Genomic DNA, 22943 nt, shown 5'->3' with positions numbered 1-22943 from the left:
AATGACATGTGAATTGTGATCATATACAACATTTTAATTTTAACAGAGCAAGGAAATAAAAAAAAAAGCTGTTTGGCATTGTAACAAAAATATTAATATAAACAACAAGTATAGGAGTTCAACTTAGTAAACTAAAACCTTTAATATCCTGCACAAAATTTACATAATAATGAACTTTTTTGACTAACTCAATATTTTTTGTATGTCTCTTAGAAACATTCCATTTGTGTCATACATATTGGAAATTCTGATTTATTTACATGACTATCACTTTGGTGATCATAAGCTACTAAAATTATAATCAAATGTGAAATCCACAATATGATTTAAATTTTGCACATTAAGATTGTTGCTTTATAGTTATCATTGTCAGTTCACAGAAGTGTGTAGTCAAGAAAGTAATAAAAAGAAAATAGTATGACTTCACAAATGGCAAGAAATGACAATGACAAATTGTAATCCAGTACCCAATGCACACATCTTATATTTTGTATTGATATATTTATTTAAAAATTTAGTATTTCAACAGCCAAGTGAAACTGTCTGCAAACTCAGTACTTCAACAAGTAATGCATATAACACTATGCATAACTTTATTGGTTTGGTGAAAATATATATGTTGGTACCAAAGTCTTAAATACAGCGATACCTTGGTTTTTATCGATAATTCATCCAAAAACAATCAACGAAACATCCGAAACCAACGAAAACCGAGGCAATTATTTCCATATGAATCAATGTAAATCCAATTAATTTGTTCTAGACAGTCCAAAATACATACCAAAAAACACACATTTTATAGAGAATTAATATGGCGTTAAATACTAAAAGCATTAAGAAATTAATATAAAAAGACCAATCTAACAAAAAGCAATGGAATTGTTTGACTAGACATGCAGGGTAATGTCTTGTCTTGTAGAAGTTAGTTGGACATGAGCTTCTAGCCTATATTACCCTCGTGGTAAAGTGTCACATAATTGTCATGTAATAGTAGTTGTATGCGTTTATGATGGTCGTATCAAGGGTAATAATGCCTTCCAGGAGGTCTGTTTAAGCCCCTATTCAGGCATTACAAACGTGGAGTAAACCTGGAAAACTCCACATGACCAGCCCATCCTGGCGAAGTGCAAACCCACGACCAAACTCCCAGTGTTCAGGGAATGGAAACATTGGTCAATGGTGGGCCATCACGGGGTAATACTCACAGAACAGGAAATAACGCCACACTGAGCCGAAAAATGCATTGGTCTCCCTTTGTTTTCGCAAAATTAGCAGCAAGGTCACTTGGGGACGCTGATGAAATCCGAGGCAATTGATAAAAACCAAGACAAATTTTTCGCGAAAAAAATCAACGAAAACTGAAACTGATGATAACTGAAGTCAATGAAAACCAAGGTATTACTGTAATTATGCATTGATACTTTTAAACCTCACACATTTAAAATAATAATATACTGATTGTGAGGATTTCTTATAATCAATTGTCACTGAAGATAAAAGTAATCTATTACATGATTCCTGAAAGAAAGATCATCAATGATGATTTCATTGTAAAATGCCTGGTTTATTGTAGGACATCTTGATATCTCAAGCAATTAACAAACTGCTAAAATACTCTCACTAATATAGAATTCACTAGACACAAGGTCAGGTTTATAGACAGGAAAGATTTCAATCTTTCCCACCTATAGCCCGACCTTGTGTCTAGTGAATTTCCTTTCTTTCATCCTCTGAAGAAGCAGCTTCAAGTAGGACATTTGCATCAAAGATATAGAAAAGGTTGTCACCAAGTGACTACATAAAACAGATTTTCTTTATGCAAATAATAAATCTTTTTTGTAGAACAGTTGTCATTAGGGTTTAAAATTTATGCACTCTTATCTACATATACAGTAGATATCCCAAATTGCTAATAAATATTTAATGTTGGATATAAAGTGCTTTTTACATCCAACATTAAAATAATACAATCTCTTTTGAAGATTATATATTGTCCAAAACTTATGACGTCATATTTAATGAAATAAAAACAATTTCTTTTGAGGATTCAGTATTCTATTTTAATTGTATTTGAAAAAGTTTAAAGTGTATTTTATTTTTAGTAACCTTAGTAATCTTGTATATTTTATAAAACTTATCTTTGTAAATGTGAATTTTAAGAGATTTTAGTATCGTAGATTTTTTTTTTCGTTGTTGTAATTGCATAAACTAACAAAATATTCACTATGAAACTTTGATTTGGAATTGATGGAATCTGATGAATAGTAAAATTAAAATGTTTGTCATCTTAACTTTAAATACCTATTGTTTGGGAATCTTCCCATTCTTCTAATTCCTCAGTCACAACTAAAACAAATACTGAAGTCCGGTGTTTTCTTTCAGTATTCTAGAAAAATACAATAAAACAATTACTGTAAATAAAAAGTTGCGTTCAATTTTATTCTTATTCAATAAGAAAGCACACAATGACAATCAACAGCATAATCAAGACAAAAAAAAAAAAGCTGTAAAATTTCTCTTAAGCTTACTTTAGAACATCATTTATTAAAATTGTTTGAAACTTTGAAAATTCAGATGAAAGTAATCAGTTTTAAAATTAATTTTAATCAAAACATTACAAACATACATATATACATTTAAGTCAATAAAAATTAATTTTCAATATGTTTCAGTAATTAACCTTTTTACAGTAGTATATTAAAATAAACATTTTTAGTTATTTAAATAGTAATAATGTTATACCTGAAAATGGCTATGTAAGATACATGAATTAGCATTCTATATACCAATAAAACATTGTGAAATTAACATTGTTAAATGAGAGCAACAATCAGAAGATAAATAATACACAATATATTTAACAGGAAAAGATATAAAACTTAGAGAAAATAGTGTGATCTTCTGGTTTAAAAAATGCATCATTTCAAGGATGTCCTGAAATATACATTGAATTTATAGAACACAAGCAAGTGTAATTGTTGCAGGTGCAATAGTTTTAGTACATTTGTGATTCAGACAACTAAATAATTCTATATTTTTTTGTCATCTAGCTATGGAATGTACTCAAATGATTATCTTTAGTTAAAAACAGTGATTTAAAAAAAAAAAAAAAAAAAAGTGATATTGCCAAAGCTTATGGAATTCCGTTTAACATTAGAAATTTACATTAAACTAAACTAGTTTAATATTCAAAAATGATTAATGGATAACTCATAGTTTAATAGTTTGTTATTTTAGTTTAATTATATCTTTCAATAAATTTTTTAGATTTACTACATAATAATGAAAAAAATATAGAATACAAAATATTAAACTATTTCTTTAAATTTATTCAAATTCCAAATTTTATTTCACATTTGTTATAACAGTCTTACCAGAGATGATGATGGCTAGCTAAATATCTGAAAATTATTATTTAAAGTAAACTTCTCAAATATAAGGAATGATTTTTTTCTAAGAGTCTAAATATTTTAGAACCATTTATTATTCTTTTGAAGACAAAGTGTTTAGAACTATTTATTACTTTTGAGTATAAAGTATTTAGACTCCTAGAAGAAAGCTACCTCATTATATACAAGATTTAAGTTTTGAAAAAGACATTAAAGGATTAACTTTTCTTCTGGAATGACAATTACAATTTTTAAGAATAGAATCCAATTAAGAAGGAAAAATGGTCAATATTTTTCTACTATAAAAATATACTATTCTTAAAAACTACCGTGTAAAGTTTTTTAAAAACCAATCATGTAGAATCAATCATGCAGCATTTAGATGTGAAATACGTTCCACAGTTTAATATTTTCAATATAAGTGTTAATCTCACTTACAATACATAAAACTTTTGCAGAACCAATCTATCGTGTAAGCCACGGGTTGTATGTATTGTATTATTTTACGTTAAATTACAATTTAAATTATGTTGGTAGTGTAATATCTTTCAAATATAGAAATAGAATGGAAAAACTAAGTTTTTTGTAATTAGTATTCACAAATTTAATATTTACAGCATCTACTGGGAATAAAACTTAATCAAAACCAGCTATTTTACTATACTGTATATATAATGCATATATAAACTATTTTCTGTTAAACTAAATAAGCAATTTTCATAATGTCTAATTACATAATTCTTTAAAATTTTATAGATAATACCACGAACTTGCTTCCTCGTTGAGGATGACCCATCCTCGGGACGTATGCCACCAGGAACTTGTAGAAGAAATTTATGTATTGGACACCCGACCCTCATGGAAAAAACTCGAGTGAAAAAATAAAACGAACGAACGATGACGAACCCGTCAGTCGTCATTTAGTTATCGGGACAATAATCCGGACTCTTCCCGCCATCTTCCGAACCAAGACCCTTGTGGATTTATACAAAGACCATAGTGCGGATTGTCTGGTGACTGTTCCTTCAAATCGTGACTCTCCGTGGATCGTATCATCGCAAGGATACCCGATGCCGGCTCCAAGACTCTCTAAGGTATTTATCAACTCGCGAATCGTTTGTAAACTCTCTCTCTCTCTCTGCGTATCTAGAAATACATCCGTATTAGCGATGCGTTATTGTACTTTTGTTATACTCCCTTATTAAAATTAGCCTTGTTACTTAGCCGGTGTCTTGAGTGACTCACTTCCTCGGTTCTCCTACCTCTACCTCTACCTCTACCGTGAACGAACCTGCTCGCGCGGCGAAAAACTTTGCGTCGCGATTTCCGAGTCTTGACCGACTCGGTGGTGTCACATCCTGACGAGGAGTCAAAGAGATCCCGACCCTCCAGTCACACAGTTTTAACTTTGAAAGTTAAACAGTGCTTTTTAAATTTAAATATATTCTTTTTAAAAATAGAGAGATCGCCCATAATTCAACAAAATTACTTTAAGATTTTATTCTTATTCTTTAAATTTTATATCATAGTATAATTGAAAATTATCTTCCTGATCCTCTTAAACCTCCTGTACAAGTACTGAGAAGTTGCCTTTTTTTTTTAAATATGAAGTCCAGTATTTCTCAATTATAATTACAAAAGCAGAACATTATTACTAGTATTTAACTCACTAAAGTCTATATATTTGTTATTTAGCATGTAGATAGAATGGAAAGAACAGCTCTTTTACTGATAATGTTAGTGCTAATGATGATGTGGTAAAATAAAGTTATACATAAAAAAAATACAAACACCAAAAGGTTCAAACCTATGTTGTCTAGGTCTAGTACCTAGGGTCTTATTCACTTGGTTATAGCCAATGTGGGACATGGAATTTCCAAAGACATAACCTAAATACTAAATTTTCAGAGACCCAATTTTTTGAAGCGATAGAGAAGTGGGTCCTATTATTTGGGCAAAAAGCTGTTCAAAATAGCAGTCATTTTTGAATAATTCCAAACACCACATTTGATCACAATGTTTAAACAGTATTGACATAACAGAACTTCTCAAGTTCTATCATGTCAAAAATTTTGTTTTGATCTACTGAAAAAAGATCAAAGTGAAAAAAGTCATCCCAAAAAATTTCCCAAAATTTCTGCCAGTTGATAAAAAATCCCACTCTGGAAATGTCACGTAGCATTGCACAAAACTTTCTTCAGTTCTCAATGTCACTTCTTACTTTTCTGCCCAAACTTGCCACGTGACATGATATTGCCAGGTGTGTGGTACACAGGACTTCCATTGCACAGAAGCTCAATGTTTTGTTGTGAATGTCCAAAGTGTGATTTGTGATTTCATTTCACACTAAATGTCAAAGTAAGTGGACTGAGGTTTTAATCACAACTTGCTATCGCCAGTATTATATTTTTATCACCACTTTGATAAAAATATCGCCAAGTGGTACTATGCAGTGTGACCCCTGAATAGTAGATACATTTCTCTGTAATTTAATAAAGAAAATCATACCTGTTTACTAATGATTTCTGTAAAAGTTACAAAGTACATTTTCACTATTGTTAGTAGAAAAGAGATTCACTCTTTTCTACTAACAATGGTAAAAATGTACTTTGTGATTTTTACAAAAGAAGACTTTAAAAGATTTACAGTGCTTAAAGAGAAAATCTCTAAGTTTTTAAAATGGTTGACATACAGTATTAAAATGGTATTTACTTTTGCTTTTTGGTTTGTAGAGTTGATAATCAAAACTGTTTTCAGTAGCTATTTTCAATTAAGTATTATGTTATTTTGATATAATTGTTTATTCTGAACAGTTAAATCAAAATTGCACAAAAACTAATTTACTGAAGAATAGTGCCTTTGATTTTTGTCCAGCTATTTCTTGAAAATCACCAACTGTGCAATACTAGCAAAGCTTATGTAAATGAAATGTACTTGAGTATAGACAAAACATATCAGCACATGGTTTGATGGTCTGTAATTGGATGAGATACAAATGAAGTACAGATGAAGTGATCACATCCCCATATATGCCTGTATCTCTTATAATTGTAGTGTGTGTCTTCTGCAGTCTCATGCTTTATCAATATGAGAGTGGTTGCATCTTCATTGCATGAAGATTTATTTGTAAATAATTCTTTTCATTTTTTATACACACCTAATAATATATCTTATTTTTGTTTTATTTAAGTGAATTTAATTTATAACAGGTAATAAAATTTTTTCTTAAAATAATTTTAAAAAATTGTTTCCACATAATGACAATTAATGCCCTGTGTTTTATCACGAGTTTAAAATATAAGAAACAAAATTGAGGATGGAAATCATCAATTTGATGAAAATAGGATTTGTGATTATTTTTTACTTATGTAAAAGATAATGCTGTTTGCTTGGAAAAAATATTTGTGAAAAAAGAAATATGAAATTAAGCATTCTACAAAATTTAGCAATCTACAAGGACAATTACACATAAGCAAAGTAGATTGACTAAAAAAAACTGAGACAACAGCAAAACATATTTAGAATTGCTTCATTAGCCTCAGACAATGTAACTTTCACAAACCTCAGTTGGATGTAAGCTACATTGTCAGTCAAATGTTGGCAAAAGGAATGAAACCATTCTCTGATGAAGGAAAAGAAGAAAAAAAAGAAAAGAAGGATACTTACAAGCTATAGCAAACGTTACTTTTCCAAATAAGGATGTATAATTGCAATAAATCAGCCTATCAGATTTACAATTGCAGGATGAATTAATAATCTTTCAAAAAACAAATTTGTTCCTTCAAACTGTCTTCAAAATTAGAATGGGATTTCTCTGACTTTGGATGAAACTTGTGATACTGTATTAGTGATATTGCACAATTTGCTGTCTTAAGAAAAATTCCAATTTTAATATTACTGAAGAATTAGAATCCCTGGTTCTGTTGAAAAACCACCACTAGAACAGATATATATATAGAAAACTAAACTGTTCTATGTCAATTAAATATTAAAATAGGAAAGATCATCGTAACAATAGACAGAGCATGAGTCATGTCTATTATGAATATTAGTCTGTTGAGATTATTACACAGGGATATAAAAGAAATCTATACAATGCAAAATAATTATTCTTGATGCAGAATACAGTAAAAAATGTGCATGCAAAAACTTTAAAAATGCTGAATGTTGTTCCATTAATCAAAACATGTCAAGTTAATTAGATCTTGTGAATATGACAATGTTATTTTTAACAATGAAGTTTGCTGATTAAATTACAGTACAATACTAAAGCATGATTTAAAACAATGAAATTCAGTTATTCTTGGAGATGAACCCCTTTTCAAATTTCCATGACAAATTGGATATGCAATTTTACATTTTAAATTGACATTACTCAACATTTGAAATGATCAAATACAAGTCTTCAAGGACTGAACAAACTTGTAAATGACATGTTCTATAAAATAAAAACCTTTGAAAATATGTTGAAAAGAATAGTGTTGTCAAGTATTGGCCATTTCTGATCACTATAGAGGAAATGTCCAAATTATATATCAAATTAAAGCTTAAGATGAAAACACAACAGTACCAATTTGAAGTGGGAAACTAGAGGAAACAGGTCAAAAATCACACTTGTTCACCCATCCACAGACCACTTTATTTTTGCACTCAAACTCAACTTGAAAAAATGTATAAATTGATAGAAAACACCATAAGCAACAAGTATCCTTTTTCACTTGTTTTTTACCTTATTTAATTTTCTTAATGTAAACTTCAATATTAACTTACAATAGTATCATATATACAATTGCAGTGGTTAAGTTTTAGAATTTTAAAAAGACAGGAGGAATGACTACTGTGCAACAAGTTCTTGGAGCATCACCTTGTCTACATTTATCAGTAGCAGTTTGTATAATAATAAGTGTAATGAAAGCCACAAAACTTTACTTTTCAACCTGTTCTCTCTAGTTCCCAGATTTGAAACTGGTACCATTGTATGATATAAAATTGGGCATTCCCTTCCAGTGGCGTGCCGTGACATTTGATGATAGGGAAGTTGTTTCTGTAAGAAGCCGACTTACAGGGGCAATCAATTAATTGCACGTTGGGGCCTGTTCATATTCGTTTGTTCGATAAGCCAGTAAAAACCGTATACTTCTTTAAATGTATTTTTAATAGATTATCTGACGTACTTAATAAATAACAGAGGTAATTATATTGAACTTTCTTATTAGATTCAATAAATTCTCTATGCCCTCTAAATGCCAATTCTTGCTTTGAGAAAAACATATAACATCTATTAATTTAGATATATCTATTAATCATAATTATCTTGTTATAATTTTCAATATTTATTTTATATTGTCTACCAATGTTAAATTCTATTCTATTTTGATTTCCAAATTGCTTCAATTTTACGAAAGAAATCGTCACTCGTCATAAATTTTATCGTCAAAATGTCGAAATTTTTTTGTTGACGTATTTATATTTAATTCAGGCATTGGTCTTTCTCTTTTAATAATGTTTTCTTTTTCATTATAAGGTCTTGAGCCAAAATTTTTTTAAAATAAATTTTTTAATCACTAGCCATGATATAAGGGCTAAAATTAAAATTATAAAAAACTTACTTGGTAAAACAAACTGTGTGATGAATATACATACCTAGTACAAAAATTCTTCAAAACAAATGAGAAACGTTTACTGGAATACAAATCAAACATACTACACCTTTAATAAATCCAGTAGGAAGTCTTTAATAGATTAAAAATGTTTTTGGCTGCGTTAATCAGCCTTCGTCAGTTAAACGAATACCAATAACAAATGAAATTCGAAATTACAAAAACGGCATTCAAATTTACAAAAAACTGCGACTGCGCATAGACGGGTCTAAACGACAAACATAATAAAAAGAAAAAATTAATAAGCAGCAATAAATACAAGAACATGATGAGACCGTAGAAGGTTCCATCTCTTTCCTGTGCCAAAACGTAATGTTATTTGACAAGTGACTTCCAGGCAGATGATAGGCCATCCACATCTCGGTGGTTGATGCAAAGAGTAGCTGAGTGCGCTTTGTGCACTCATCTACTCTTAACTGACGAAGGCTGATTAACGCAGCCGAAAACATTTTTAATCTATTAAAGACTTCCTACTGGATTTATTGAAGGTGTAGTACGTTTGATTTTAAAAATTCTTCAATTGTATGAATATACTTTTAAAGAAACTTATAATTAAATATAACTTTGTGAAGAAACATACATAAAAGTAACAAAATATTCTTTACTTTAAATCTTAAAACAATCCACTTAGTGAAATAGCTCCCTACGAGTGGCTAATAAATGGAATCAGAGACGTCCTGGTAGGTGTGCGGCGCGTGCATACACGCAGGCTGCCAAATCCCGAGGGTGCCGATACCGGTCAATGTCAAATGCCTCTTTTTGTCGCATCACTAGTATATCTCAAAGGATTCCACAGGGCTGTTGTAAATTTTAAACGTTTCTCACCATAGCTGTAAAAATCTAACTACATTAAACTTAATAGTCATTTGTTTTCTAACTAATTCATTTTAATACCAGGTGTACACAGAAATCAGTTCCCCACTGTACTGAGCAAGTAATTGGTTCGGTTAAGCTTTTGTTTAAGTAAAATTCTGGCTCTTTCAACAGGGTTTTATTTATGTCCCCATTCCCTAATCTCTTAATTACTTCTTAAGTAGAAATAAGTCAAAACCAGTTACTTTGTACTTGAATATCTGTAGTCTTGGAAAAACAGTGGAAAGACAAAGTTTTATGACAATGGATATATAAATCGTAAATTTAAGGAAAATAAATTCTAGAGCTTGTTTTTGTACTATTGTATGACTCATTCATTAAATTTAGTTGTAAATGATGCTGCCAAAGTAACAGTTAATTTTTTAACACTGTACTAGAATTGTTCACGTTTTTTTCTCATCCCTTACAGATGGGACATACTAAATCGTAATATCACCGGTTTAACATTGAAATCTGTAAGTAATATAAGATGGGAAAGCAGAATAAACACAGAATAAATATATCAAATATTTTAATGGATTTTTTTTAACTCCTGTCAACTATACAGAACTACCATAAAAACATGCCAGTAAACTCCTATCGGTTGGGTTAAGTTATAAATCTAGTCTAGGGTGGGCAACTTTTTTTATAACATGGGCCAGAATAAATTTTACGTTTTTTCCACGGGCCGTAGTAGTTAATTGATGCATTCTTGTGACCTGTAATTTTTTAGTCTGCAAATATGAAATAAATAAATAAAAAGTTAATTACTACATTTATTTCTCTTATCGTTTTCGAAAATTACAAAGAATTGGAAAAATAACTATTATTTTTCCAATTTAATAATCTATTAAAAATCTCGCGGGCCGGATAGAAACTTTTCGAGAGCCGTAGCTGACCCGCGGGCCAAGGGTTGTCCGCCGTTGATCTAGTCTACTCATGATTCACATAATCGGGCGAGGGCAGCTGAATATCTAGCAGGCAGCTAACAGCCCAGAACCACTCCGGGATATAAAATTGGATGCTTTATGCATGTGTTGCTTCTACCAGCTAAACAGCGACGTTGGTGTTCTGTAAAGCGCATGCGCCAATGCCTATAATCTGGCTGCTTGGAAGTTGACAGGCAGGCAGCTAACAGCTCAGAACTGGTCCGAGATATAAAATTAGACGCTTTACGCGTGTGTCGCTTCTACCAGCTAAACCGGGTAGCTGGTTGAAGTGAGGTTGGTGCTCTGTAAACCGCATGTGCCAATGCCTATATAATCTGGCTGATTGGAAACTGACCCAGTTTCGACATTCCTTCCGCCACCAAATTATTCGAATATATAATAGCAATCTTATTGTTTTTTTCACATGTAGTATAGAAATTTGTAAAAGATACATAATGCAGTTATAATAAAATATTAATTTTAATTAATTAGAAGTACGTTAAAATATAAAAATTTATATTTTATAAAATACAAGGGAAGGTCATTGGAAGGTGGAAGCAGTGCTTCCATCGCTTCCAATGACGGCACGCCACTGTTCCCTTCAGAATGGCTGGAAATCACCCCAAACTTAATATTGTCTTTTTGAATTGTCAACTTGAATCCAATTGATATGACAGATTTCTCAGTTCTGAGAAATTCCTAACAATATACAGAGAAAACATACATACCATGTTATTTCAATTCAAAAATTTTGCCCTGAAAGGAGTTAGATAAATGACAGGCACTACTCAACTGCTAAAGGAAAAGTATTAAGTACAAGGGCAAGCCACTACTAATTTGAGGTGGAGAGCATATATTTTAAATTAAATACATTAAAAATATTAAAAATTGTATATATGACTTTACAATAAATAATTGCTCATTTAGTGTTGGATTGTAGATCAATTATTTTCTCTCAATTCTTCTGTTATGTATGTGTATGCATATATATATATACATTATATAATATATATATATATATTATATAATTATATAATGTACATACATGTTAAATAAATATACAAGTATCCCTCATAAAACATGGTAGATACATTTTTTAAAAATGCCGTGTTATGCAAATCAAAACAAAGGACTAATGCAAAACATAGGTTTATGTTCCAGAAGTTAGCAAAAGAATACTATTGTTTTTTTGTAATTAAGAGAAATGTGTTTATTAAAGAAATTGATAATTTATTTCCAATCAATAATGAGCAATTATTTTATTGTGACATCATCACAATGGCAGGCTGCTATTTTTAATTATATATTTAATTTAAAATATATGCTCTCTACCTCAAATTAGTAGTGACTTTCCCCTGAACATAATACTTTTCCTTTAAACAATAGACTTGTGCTGGTCATCTATCTAACACCTTTCAGAGGAAAATTTTTGAATTAAAATAACTTCGGGTGTGCATCAAAAAGTTTGTATATAGTTAATCGGGGCCTCTTGCCCCAAATCTTTCCATATCTGGTCTCAGCTTTCATCTATCTAACTCCGTTCTTGAGATTAAGGAAAGACAGACAGACAGTGGGAATTTATAGGGTCTACAATTTTTTCAAATTGCAGAAAAAAAAAAGTGTCTCAGACATTATATAACTCGTTTCCACTCAGTGCACCCTATAGGTTATGGCTACAGTCCTCTCAATTCAAAAGGACAAAAACAGTAATGATGTTAAACACACACAATGATGATGATGAAAAACTCTACCCATTGCTTAAAATGTAAGAAGCATATCATAAGTTCTTATTTGTTGTTTATTAGATAAATTAGTAAAGATTCTCATAAGCAAGTAAACCAAAAATTTTTTCCTTCTTTGTATTTAGACTAATTTATGTTTAAGAAAAATATAAAACGTGTTTGAAATAATACAACTAAATGTCTACAAAATGCAGGTGAATGTAAATGTAATTGTGCAGTAATTTTTTGTAAAACTAGCAATATTATAATCTAGTATACTTATATTATTAGGTAAATCTAAGAACTGATCTGAAGAGGTTTGACATCCAAAATACATCTTTGTAGTATGTACACCAAATAAAGTTTTGTTTATCCAATGTCTACTGTTTGATAAGTCCATAACAAAATGATACTACACTTTAGATCCTTCAATTGATATTAAAACAGAACAAGAAGCTTGAATATAAACAGTGCGACTCATTAACCAGTTGACTGGTGTGCATATGATTAAAATTCTCCACTTTAGGCGACAGACTTCACCAGAGCCCCTATCATCCTTACCACTCTGCACCCGGAACATCTCAAATGGTTGGAAGGCAATTGAAATTTTTAAATAATTAAGTATTATATTTAAGTAATAATTAAGTAACAAATTAGAAAAGCAATGTAGTTGTCATAAATTAGGTAATGTTTGGCAAATTAATTTTCAAGCTCTTCTGCATATGTAATAACTTTGTTTTAATTAGGGTTTCTCATTTCCCGGTCTTTTGCTTGTCCCAGGATTCCGGGAAAAAAGTGAATTGTTTCCTGGGATATAATTAATTATTTTTAAGATGTAAAATAAATAATCTCATTTGATTTTAATCATCATTTGATCTCATTAAGTCATGTCCTGCAACCTCTAAAATAATAATATTTATAATACTGTGTAAAATATGTATAAAAAAATTGCTTTTGAATTACATAGAAATTTTCACAAATAGAAAAAAATTTATTAAAGTTTGTTGGGAACTGCTTACAACAAATATGCCTTTAAATTTAAATTAAAAGTTGAAAATTTAAAGACAAAATGATCAAACTTCTAACTTAGAAGGTAATTTTTGTTTTTTAAATAAAACATATTATAAAAATTTACAATAATATTTTGTATTAAAGTTTTAAAAAGCAATGATCAATACTCTTATCCCTCAATCTGGTTCTTATTTTAGTAATGAAAAGTCCTGCTACCGGAATGCCCTTTCCAATTCAATTAATGTGAGTGGAATCATCTTTAATGCATTTAAGAGAAGACAGATGTTATGTGCTTTTTCACCTGTAGCCTGGAAGATTTCAAGTTTGTTTTCGAGATGCATTACAGTACTTCTTTTGCTGTCTAGTATTCTTGTTTTGTCTACCTCGACTGCTTTCATAGTGGCATCAAGCTTAAAGCCAAACAAACAGCCTGATAATTTGGCAGTTTGTTTGGCTTTAATAATCAGGTTTGTGAAGAAAAACTTCATACTTCGTACTCATTTGTATCCTTTCCCAATTTGCACAACCTATATATGTACATGTTTTATATTATCATTCAAGCTCTATATTTTCAAAATAATCATCAGATTTAAAATGTAATGCTATTTTCTCACATAATTTATCTTACACTATTGTATGTATTAAAATCATGCTCTTTTTTTAAAGATAGAAAAGTGTATTATTCTTATTTTGCAGACTATATAGTTTTATGACAATAATGTGGGAGAAAAAGTGATATGATATAATGAGAAAACTTTTATTTCACATTATGAAGAAAAAAACCTTTACCAACCTCAAAAACACCAAGACAGCGTCCTAATTTTCCTCTAACACCAGCTTCTTCCATAACTTCTCTTGTTGCAGCTACCCTGGAATCTTCATTTGGTTCTAGTCCTCCACCAGGAACAATCCATCTATCTGGAGTTCTACTGCTGGTTACTAATAAAATCTATATTAATAAGAAATCAATAAGGATGTTTTAAATTAAAGAAAATAATGTTGATTATGGTTAATATCTTTGTTTGAAATAATTATTAAAATTATCATAATTACTGAAAATTATTTGCATGAAATAACAATAAAGTAAAAATATTAATTTCATAATGTAATTACTTTATTACAGAGAACCTTTACATATGAACTTATGATTATTATTACAATTATGCATTATTAAAAGAATTATTACTAATAAACTTTAATTAAATAAACTTCGTAATTTTATATTTTATATTTATTTTTAATATTATAGAATGGCTAATATTGTTATAGATTCGTAATATCATCCTTATGAAATTTTATTTCATTTAAATGTATAATGCTTGAAAACTATCCACATTAATGTTATATCTTATCAAATATTGTTATGCTAAGAGTTGTCTTATTCTTGAATATTTGCTCATATTAAAATTGTCATTAAACTATTAAGAAATTCTGATTTTATTTACTTTTATTAAAATAAATTTGATACAATAGTATAAAAAGTCACGTACAAGCTGAAAACAATCTGAATTTGAGATAAGGGACTGCCCATAAATTATGTAATGCAAATATGGGTGGGTGGTAGTATTGAAATTCCAAACAGTTGGCAACTTTATTTTTTAAAAGTTGTTAGGAAAACAAAAGCTAGTGTTTAAAAAAATAGTAGTTTTTGTCCCTTTTGCCTGATGAAAAGTTGGTACCACTAATTGTAATCAATGTTATTTTCATTCCCATTAGTTTGCATTTTCTCCCCTATTTTTCTCTCTTTCCATCCTGTGAATACTAAAAAGGCCTGTTTTAATCATACTATCATCACCAGGCCCCCAATGTTAAATGGCAGGATGGCAAAGGACAAAGATTGACAGTCCAGAAAAAACTTCCTGAAGTTTTTGACCTGTCCAGATTTGTTCCTGGATCCTCCAGAGAGGTAGGTTGACACCTTAACCATCTGGCTGACTGCTCCTCCTCATCATTCTCATTAGGAGAAGGAAGTGTTCTGGAGATCATAGGGTTTTCTTTTGCTCATCACTTTTTCCAGCTTTTTTCACACTGTTTGGAATTTATTACTGTGTAAGTTAACAACCCTGATTGTTATGATACATTACAAGGAAATGGGGAGTGTACAAAAATGCTGTGTAATGCTAAGGTCTCAACTCTTGGGTAATAAAATGATTCATTTTCGTTTCTGAAGTGTTGCTTAGTGAACTTGTACATCATTGCATTTATTCAGTATGCAGTGCTGTATTATTCTTTAGTACAATTAAGGGGATTAGTACAAATAAGGGGATTAACTTTGGGGTGAATATACACAACAGCTTTTCAGAGTTACAGGAATGGAATGGTAGTTGAAAAGTATAAAATAGTATTAGGGATCAGTCATAAATTACATAAAGTGGTTGGAAAGATTACGAGTTAAGGTTGATAACATAATAGATAGTTTGTTATAAAGGTTAAGATACATAACATATGATATTACTAAATTATACACATATTACACACATGTTGTATAGGAATTAAATTTTAATAATGTATTTTTATAAATATATAAAAAAAAAACAAAACAAGTTTCTGCTATGTGTAAAACAATTTAATTAAAAAAGAAATTTTCCGATTTAAAACAAAAATGGAGCTATCAAAGTTATAATAAAACCTTCAAACTCTATTATTATGTAAAATTATATAGTATATAATAATGTAAAGTTATAATTTTATTAAAAAGTTTTGAATTATTTATAACAATTATGTAACAAAATAAATAATTAGCGCATAAATTTATATTATAAAGAAAAATTGGCAAAATTTCAGTGTGTATCTAGCACATTTTGATGTAAAAATATTGTATACTGCCATAATTAAATCTGTATTAGTAAGTGTTTTGCAAATTGGAAAGTATTTCATAACGTGCAGGTGGTAACAATCTCACGTGCACTAGTCACACATACAATACTAAGTTAAGCCGTCCCTGACAATTCGAACAAGAAAAGCAGTTCCTTGTGCCAAATTAGGTGCATTCAGTGCTGCTGGCCTCTTGGCTACAGTTGTAGAGTCTATAGACAGATCGGCCCCTGAACTAAAATAACCGATAAAAACAGTTGACAAGAATGCATTAAGAAGTCGAACTTTTACGGAGCTAATTTTACATGAATTGTATCAAAAATAAATTTCAAATCGTACTAAATATAAAAAAAAAAGTCAGTAAAACGAAAATATAAAAAAGACGTAAAATTAATTATTGCTTTAAGATGCAAATTTTTATAGTTACGATTCGAAAACATTTTTATCTGCGTTGCATGTTAGAGTATTACGTATTGATTTTTATGTGATGATTAATTTAAATTCCGTTACTTAAAATGCAGTTAGTTAATTTATATACAAAGGAATTATTTTTACATGCTAAGTGCCTAACACGTAACTCATCGCTTGTAACTCGTGTTGTGTTTTTCTAATAGTCCGTTTTAAAGGAGATCCGAGTTGAACAAGTACTTGAGAATTTAAAATAATACATACATTAAATGGTACACACAAAGTAAATTTACAAATATTCCATTAATTTGAGATTATAAATTCTTAGTTACATTTGAAGTATAATTAATTCGTCAATTAATAATGCTCTTGTATGATACACGAAATACTTAAAATCAATCAAATTCGAAATCGTCGCAATTTCAATTTTAGTTATTTTAAGTGATAAATGAAACGTGAAAACATATAAATTAAATCGAATTTGATGACTCGTCATTTACGTAATAAATATATATATATTAAATTTTCTAAAAACTGCAAACTAAAAACACATATTTCAGTTAATATAATTAAAAATAATTCAACATTGTTAAAGGTTTAGTTAACATTTTTCCCATAGAAATTATAGCTTTTATTTTAAGTATATACAGTATTTATAATCCTCAAATGTCAAGTATTTCGTTTGTAGTTGTTCAATGTGTGTCGTGACTTACTCTATTGTTGAAAAATATTACATAACTACACATTTAAAAGTACATTAAATCTAAAACAAAAATTATAATTTTTATTATTAAATAATTTAATTGCAACATTTGCTGGGGGGGGAATTCGAACTCTTCCTCTCCTCTTGATAAAAAATAATCAATTTATTCTCCGAACCAAAACTTATATTTCAGTTTTCTGTTAACGTATAATACATTTTAAACTTATCTATTCATCTCATAGCTTCATGGAGTTAAGGTATTACCGCAGCAAATCTAGAATAATTGTGAATTCAACTCAGTGCTCGGTCAGTAAACGACATTTCAAGCGTATGAGCGGCTAGTGAAACTTTTACGCTAGATTATATGATCTGTTGCATTTACCCTGGAATGCATTTACAACCTTATATTGGATACAGAAAATAACAATGAGATGAATACTTTGACAATTGATGTCATCTTATTACATTTCTTACATTAAGATGCAAGAAATCGTAATGAAAATCTTTTTTTTTTATTCGTAAGAAAAGCCTACAAAAGGCCCTAAACTAAACCGAAATGCATGATATTCCTGCTAAATCAAATATGTATCTTAAGCAATCTAAATTAGCCTAATTACTGTATGCAAATTATCGTATTACCGAACTTTCGTTACCCAAACTTTGATTCGGAATAAAATTGTTCTAATAATTTTTTTTTTCTTTTTTTTTCCAATTCTTTCCGTAAAATGAAAATATGGGAAGCAAACTTTATCAAAATTTCCTTTATATAGCGTTTTAGTTTTTCAAATAATTAATTGAAATTTATCCAGTGTATTGACCTTAGAGCTTTTCTATTCGTAGAACATTAATGCTAATTTTTCGCAAAGGAAGTAGAAACGAAGTTCGCATTTAAATGTGAATTGAATACACCCTGATATATTTGCTGATCTTTATGAATTGATTTGGTTGAACTTAATCATGAAAAATATTCTCTGAATAAAATATATATCGGCCTTGGGTGTGGCCGTATGATTTAAGAATTCATAAATTTGATGGATTAAACGTCACGGGGAGGTATGTTTTTAATTACATATCTATATTTTAATTATATTCTTTTATATATTTTTTTTCTTTCTAAATTAAAAAAAATATATATATATAAATTAATGGAAAGTTATATGACTATTATACATAAGCAGTTATAAGTACAATTAAATAAATAACAATGACGCTTCATAAGTAATTTTATTTTATTTTTCACAAAGATTTTTGATCTAAAAATGCAAATTACGCTTACGCAAATAAAAAAAATAGGACATTAAATTATGTAAATTACTTTTAATCTATAAAAATTTATAACAAAAAAAGTACGATAAAAATGTAACGATAAGTAAATCAAAAGTTAAAATATAATTTTACTTAATTATTAACTAAAAAAACAAAAGCAATAAAATATATTATAATTTGTATATATTTGCATAAGGCGCAAAAATAATCATCTACATCACAATATGTATTAACTCACAAAAGAAAGAAATAAATATATATAGATACATTGGAACTGATTTGAATTTATGTAATAATATAAATTATAGGTCAACAAATTAATAATATAAATAGTAAATAAATTTAGACAATTTATGATTTTAATGCGTATTTAATAAAATACAATTGAGATTTAACTCTTTCAATTGACTAAATGCATTGAATATACAGTAATTTATTGTAAATACTTAAATAAATTTATAATTTTGCATCAAGACAAATATTTTCTTAAAATTTTTGTAAATATATAAAGTAGAAAATCTTGATTTAGGCAATTTTTTGTTGTATAATCTTCCGCTTATAAATATTTTATATATATTATTTGCAATTTTTATTATCTTAAAGAATTTTTTCGTAAGCAGTATTACTAAGAAATCTTCGATTAAGAGAAAAATCAAAATGTCTTGTCTTTCATAAAAATGTATTTCATAATTATAGAAGAAAAATGCATGATGCCATGATATTATCAAGGTTAAAGCATAGTAAATGCATCCACAGACCTTGATGTTAAACATGATTTATAGATGAAAGTGGAATGAAATACGTACTTAATAAATCTTTTGGATATGGTGCCATCGATTGTCTTTTTTTAATTTAATGATGGCCTCTACTCACTATTTACTGTCAAATTGAAGTATTATGAAGGAGATATTGCTAGTACGATTAACATTCAGATTTAAGAAAAATTTAACTCGCAAATGTCAAAAACACTTGTCCGACTTACAAACGTTCCATGTGTTAAAAAATAGGATTCTCTACTTTTTCAAACAACATCATTAGCAGAAATACAAACATTATTATATCATAGTTCTAATTGTTATTCAATTTCTCGAATATTTTGACATACAAAATAATAAAATAGTATTATTAAACAATATAGAACTATACATAACAATTCTATATTTTTTATACATTAGGATCGTACATTTGTTATAATTTTATATAAATAATATACGGTTAACTCGTTTCGTTATTTTCATAACCGTTTGGACATATTAGGTCATGTAAAATAATCAATAAAAAAAATTACTCAATTTTTTTTCTTGAGTAATTCCATATTTTAAATTAGGGATTGAACTAAATTTTAATTTAAAAAAAAAATTATCTGAAATAAAGTAGGAATCTTAGGCCAACATTTTGTTTTTAGGGGAAAGCACCAAGTTCGAAATAATATAAGTTTTATGTTAAAAGGAAAATTTTTATTTCTACATAACTCAGTATAACTATTGTATATTTTGCAATTATTAAGTTTAAAAAAAAAAAAAAAAAAAAAAAAAAAAAAAAAAAAAAAAAAAAAAAAAAACGATTTCTAAATCAAAACATGCTCAAATAATATTTGAAAACTAATTTTCTTTAGAATTTTTATAAAATGATTCGTTATTAAATTTAAAAAAAAAAAAATTTAGGATATTCTAAAATAATTTAAATACAGTATTTATTTCGTTAAACACCTGCTGGATCTCTTGAGAAATGAATGGAGACAAATTCGATATTGAAAATATGGAAGGGGAAAACTCAGTTTTAAAAAGATCAATCAAATGAAATGTAAATTTTAAAATTAACTTATCTTTATTGCGATTACTTGATTTACGATTAGGAACTAAATTTTATTGCTTTGTTTCCAGTTATCGTGATACAGTGTTTCCCGTAAGTCTGGAACCATAGAAATTACGTTGATCTTTTTTTTTACAGATTATGCATGGCGTTGAATAAGGAAGACTAAATTCGAGCTATTCTGAAGATCGGGCACACAGTCAGCGTGAAATCACCGGAGCTGTGGCAGAACCACGATAGCTCAAAGTGATTCGACCGAACCAGAGCCTGGAGCCAACAGGGGCACCAAACGTGTCAAGCAAAAGCCTATAACTTATGATCAAAACAATTGTTTTGATCATAAGTTATAGGCTTTTGCTTGAAGACCATGATCAAAACATTGCTTGAAGAACATGATCAAGAATGGCCCGACCATGATCAAACTTGTTTTGATCATGGTCAGGCGATTTTTTTTTTCAGTGAAGAACTAAAAATTTTTTCGAGGAAGTAAGTCCGGTCCTTTTCGGCAGTATGAGACACCCGGTAAGTATGGATTTCGGTATATGTCGCAAGCGTATTGAATAATTTGGCAATTTTGTAAATTTTCTAGATGTATTACAAAATGCCGGAATATTATCAAATCTAGATTTATTATACAATTTGACTAAAATATTTTAGTCATGTTAAGTTTTCCTGACTCATGTTAGTCACATTATATTTTATGAAGCAATGTTTAGTCACGTTGTAATATGTCTAAAATTTAGCATAATATCTATACACATATTTTTATCTTCATTACGTAGCTGCTACTAACTTAGCTTCTTTTTTTTTCAAATTGTTGCTCTTGCAATGTCATTCAAGTTTAGCTCAAGTTGTTCTTACAATTGTTTCAAGTATGTTAATTAAATGTAAATTTTTATATATATTATGTATATTAACTGTGTAGAAGCCTGAAACATAAGTTGTAGTTCGAAACAACTTCAGCTGTAACGACAATGAAAATGAAAGTGAAGACATTACGAAACTAACTAGTCCAAATATTAGGAAAATATCTGGGTTGTCAGTGTAAAAAGTATTCAGAAAAGTTGTGTTCATTAAATGAGACTTGCCACAATTCTTATTTTAAAAAAAACTATGGATCTACATGCGTATTTTAGAGATTATAAAAAAATAAAGCAGCAAATCTGTGGCTTCTTCAAAACAAAGAAACACTTCTGTTCAATACCATTTCTGCAAGAAATACGACATTAAGAATATCAGCATCACCCACTTCCATATAATTTGAAGGGAAACGATGCTTTAATAGTCGAAATATTACAGTCAAAAGCTTTCAGAAGTGCGTAGATAAGAAGATACATGCTATTAAAAATAAAATTTGATACGTAGTTAAGTTTTGTTTCGTTCTGTCAAGTATGACAAAGCAAATTTAATTCTAAAAAAGTATTAGCGTCGCAGCTAATAACATTAATTTTCGTGGTCAGATTGATTTAATACATTGTATTCGGCCCCTGACGGAAAATTAAAATAATATTTAATTACGAAGACCATGCAACGAAATGCATTCATTTGCGACAAATCGAAATAACGAGCTGCAGAAGTTAGAAGAAAACAAAGATCTTTCTAAATTTGGTCTTCCTCATACACTCGTATCCAGATAAATTGTCCCATTAATGCAAAACTCGGCGCACATTAATAGCTATGTCTCATACAAATGTGTAAACAATTGCAACTGGGGTCCGATTGCACGCCAAGTAATGACAGAAGAATGCCATAAAATCGCGATAATGGTAATGATAACCATCTTAAGTCCTTTCATAACATTTTGTTACCAGTTAGATTACATTACATTCTTTTTCAAAAATTTGAATCAAACAAATAATTTTATGTTAATACTTTAATTACATAATGAAGTAAAACCCCTTCATGTAAAACAATTTATATCGGATAACTATCAATATATTATTCTTACGTTGAGCTAATTCGATCTAACATTCAATCTGTTTTAAAATAATACGGTATTTATGTAAAAATAAGTCGTCCCTCGGCATTCGCAGATGATTCATTCCAGCACCCCTCCGATTACACCAAAATCCGCGAACGCTCAAGTTGCTTATATAAAATTGCTTATAACCCACACACATCTTTCCACATACTTTTAAATCATCTCTAGATTACATATATTATCAGATACAATGTAAACAGTTCTTATACTGTATTGTTTAGGAAATAATGACAAGAAAGAAGTCAGTACATGTTCAATTCAGTACAGATGCAGCCATATTAGCAACAGCATAACATTTTCTTTCAACACTTACATATTAGCGAGGTTGAGGCCGAAGTTTTAAACGCGAAAACGTGTACGTCGGACGTTTAGCGCCGCTTTCCTGTAAGTCTAGAAG

The 22943-nt window shown here is 29.2% G+C and overlaps 1 protein-coding gene across 1 annotated transcript in view; it reads right to left on the bottom strand.

Annotated features, from left to right (window-relative positions):
- Aps (diphosphoinositol polyphosphate phosphohydrolase 1 Aps) overlaps positions 1-22943 on the bottom strand; it is a 77326-nt gene that overhangs the window by 29146 nt on the left and 25237 nt on the right. Inside the window, exons 2-3 of the mRNA XM_067287960.1 lie at positions 14356-14511; positions 2302-2386 (exon numbers count right to left, since the gene is read on the bottom strand). Of these exons, the coding sequence (XP_067144061.1) occupies positions 2302-2386; positions 14356-14511 (241 nt within the window). The remainder of the gene's footprint in view (positions 1-2301; positions 2387-14355; positions 14512-22943) is intronic.

The sequence above is a fragment of the Centruroides vittatus genome, unplaced genomic scaffold (assembly GCF_030686945.1).
Source record: "Centruroides vittatus isolate TY-2023 unplaced genomic scaffold, ASM3068694v2 scaffold_752, whole genome shotgun sequence".
NCBI lineage: Eukaryota > Metazoa > Arthropoda > Arachnida > Scorpiones > Buthidae > Centruroides > Centruroides vittatus.
Note: the sequence above shows the minus strand (reverse complement) of the source record. Positions and strands in the feature narration are given on the sequence as shown.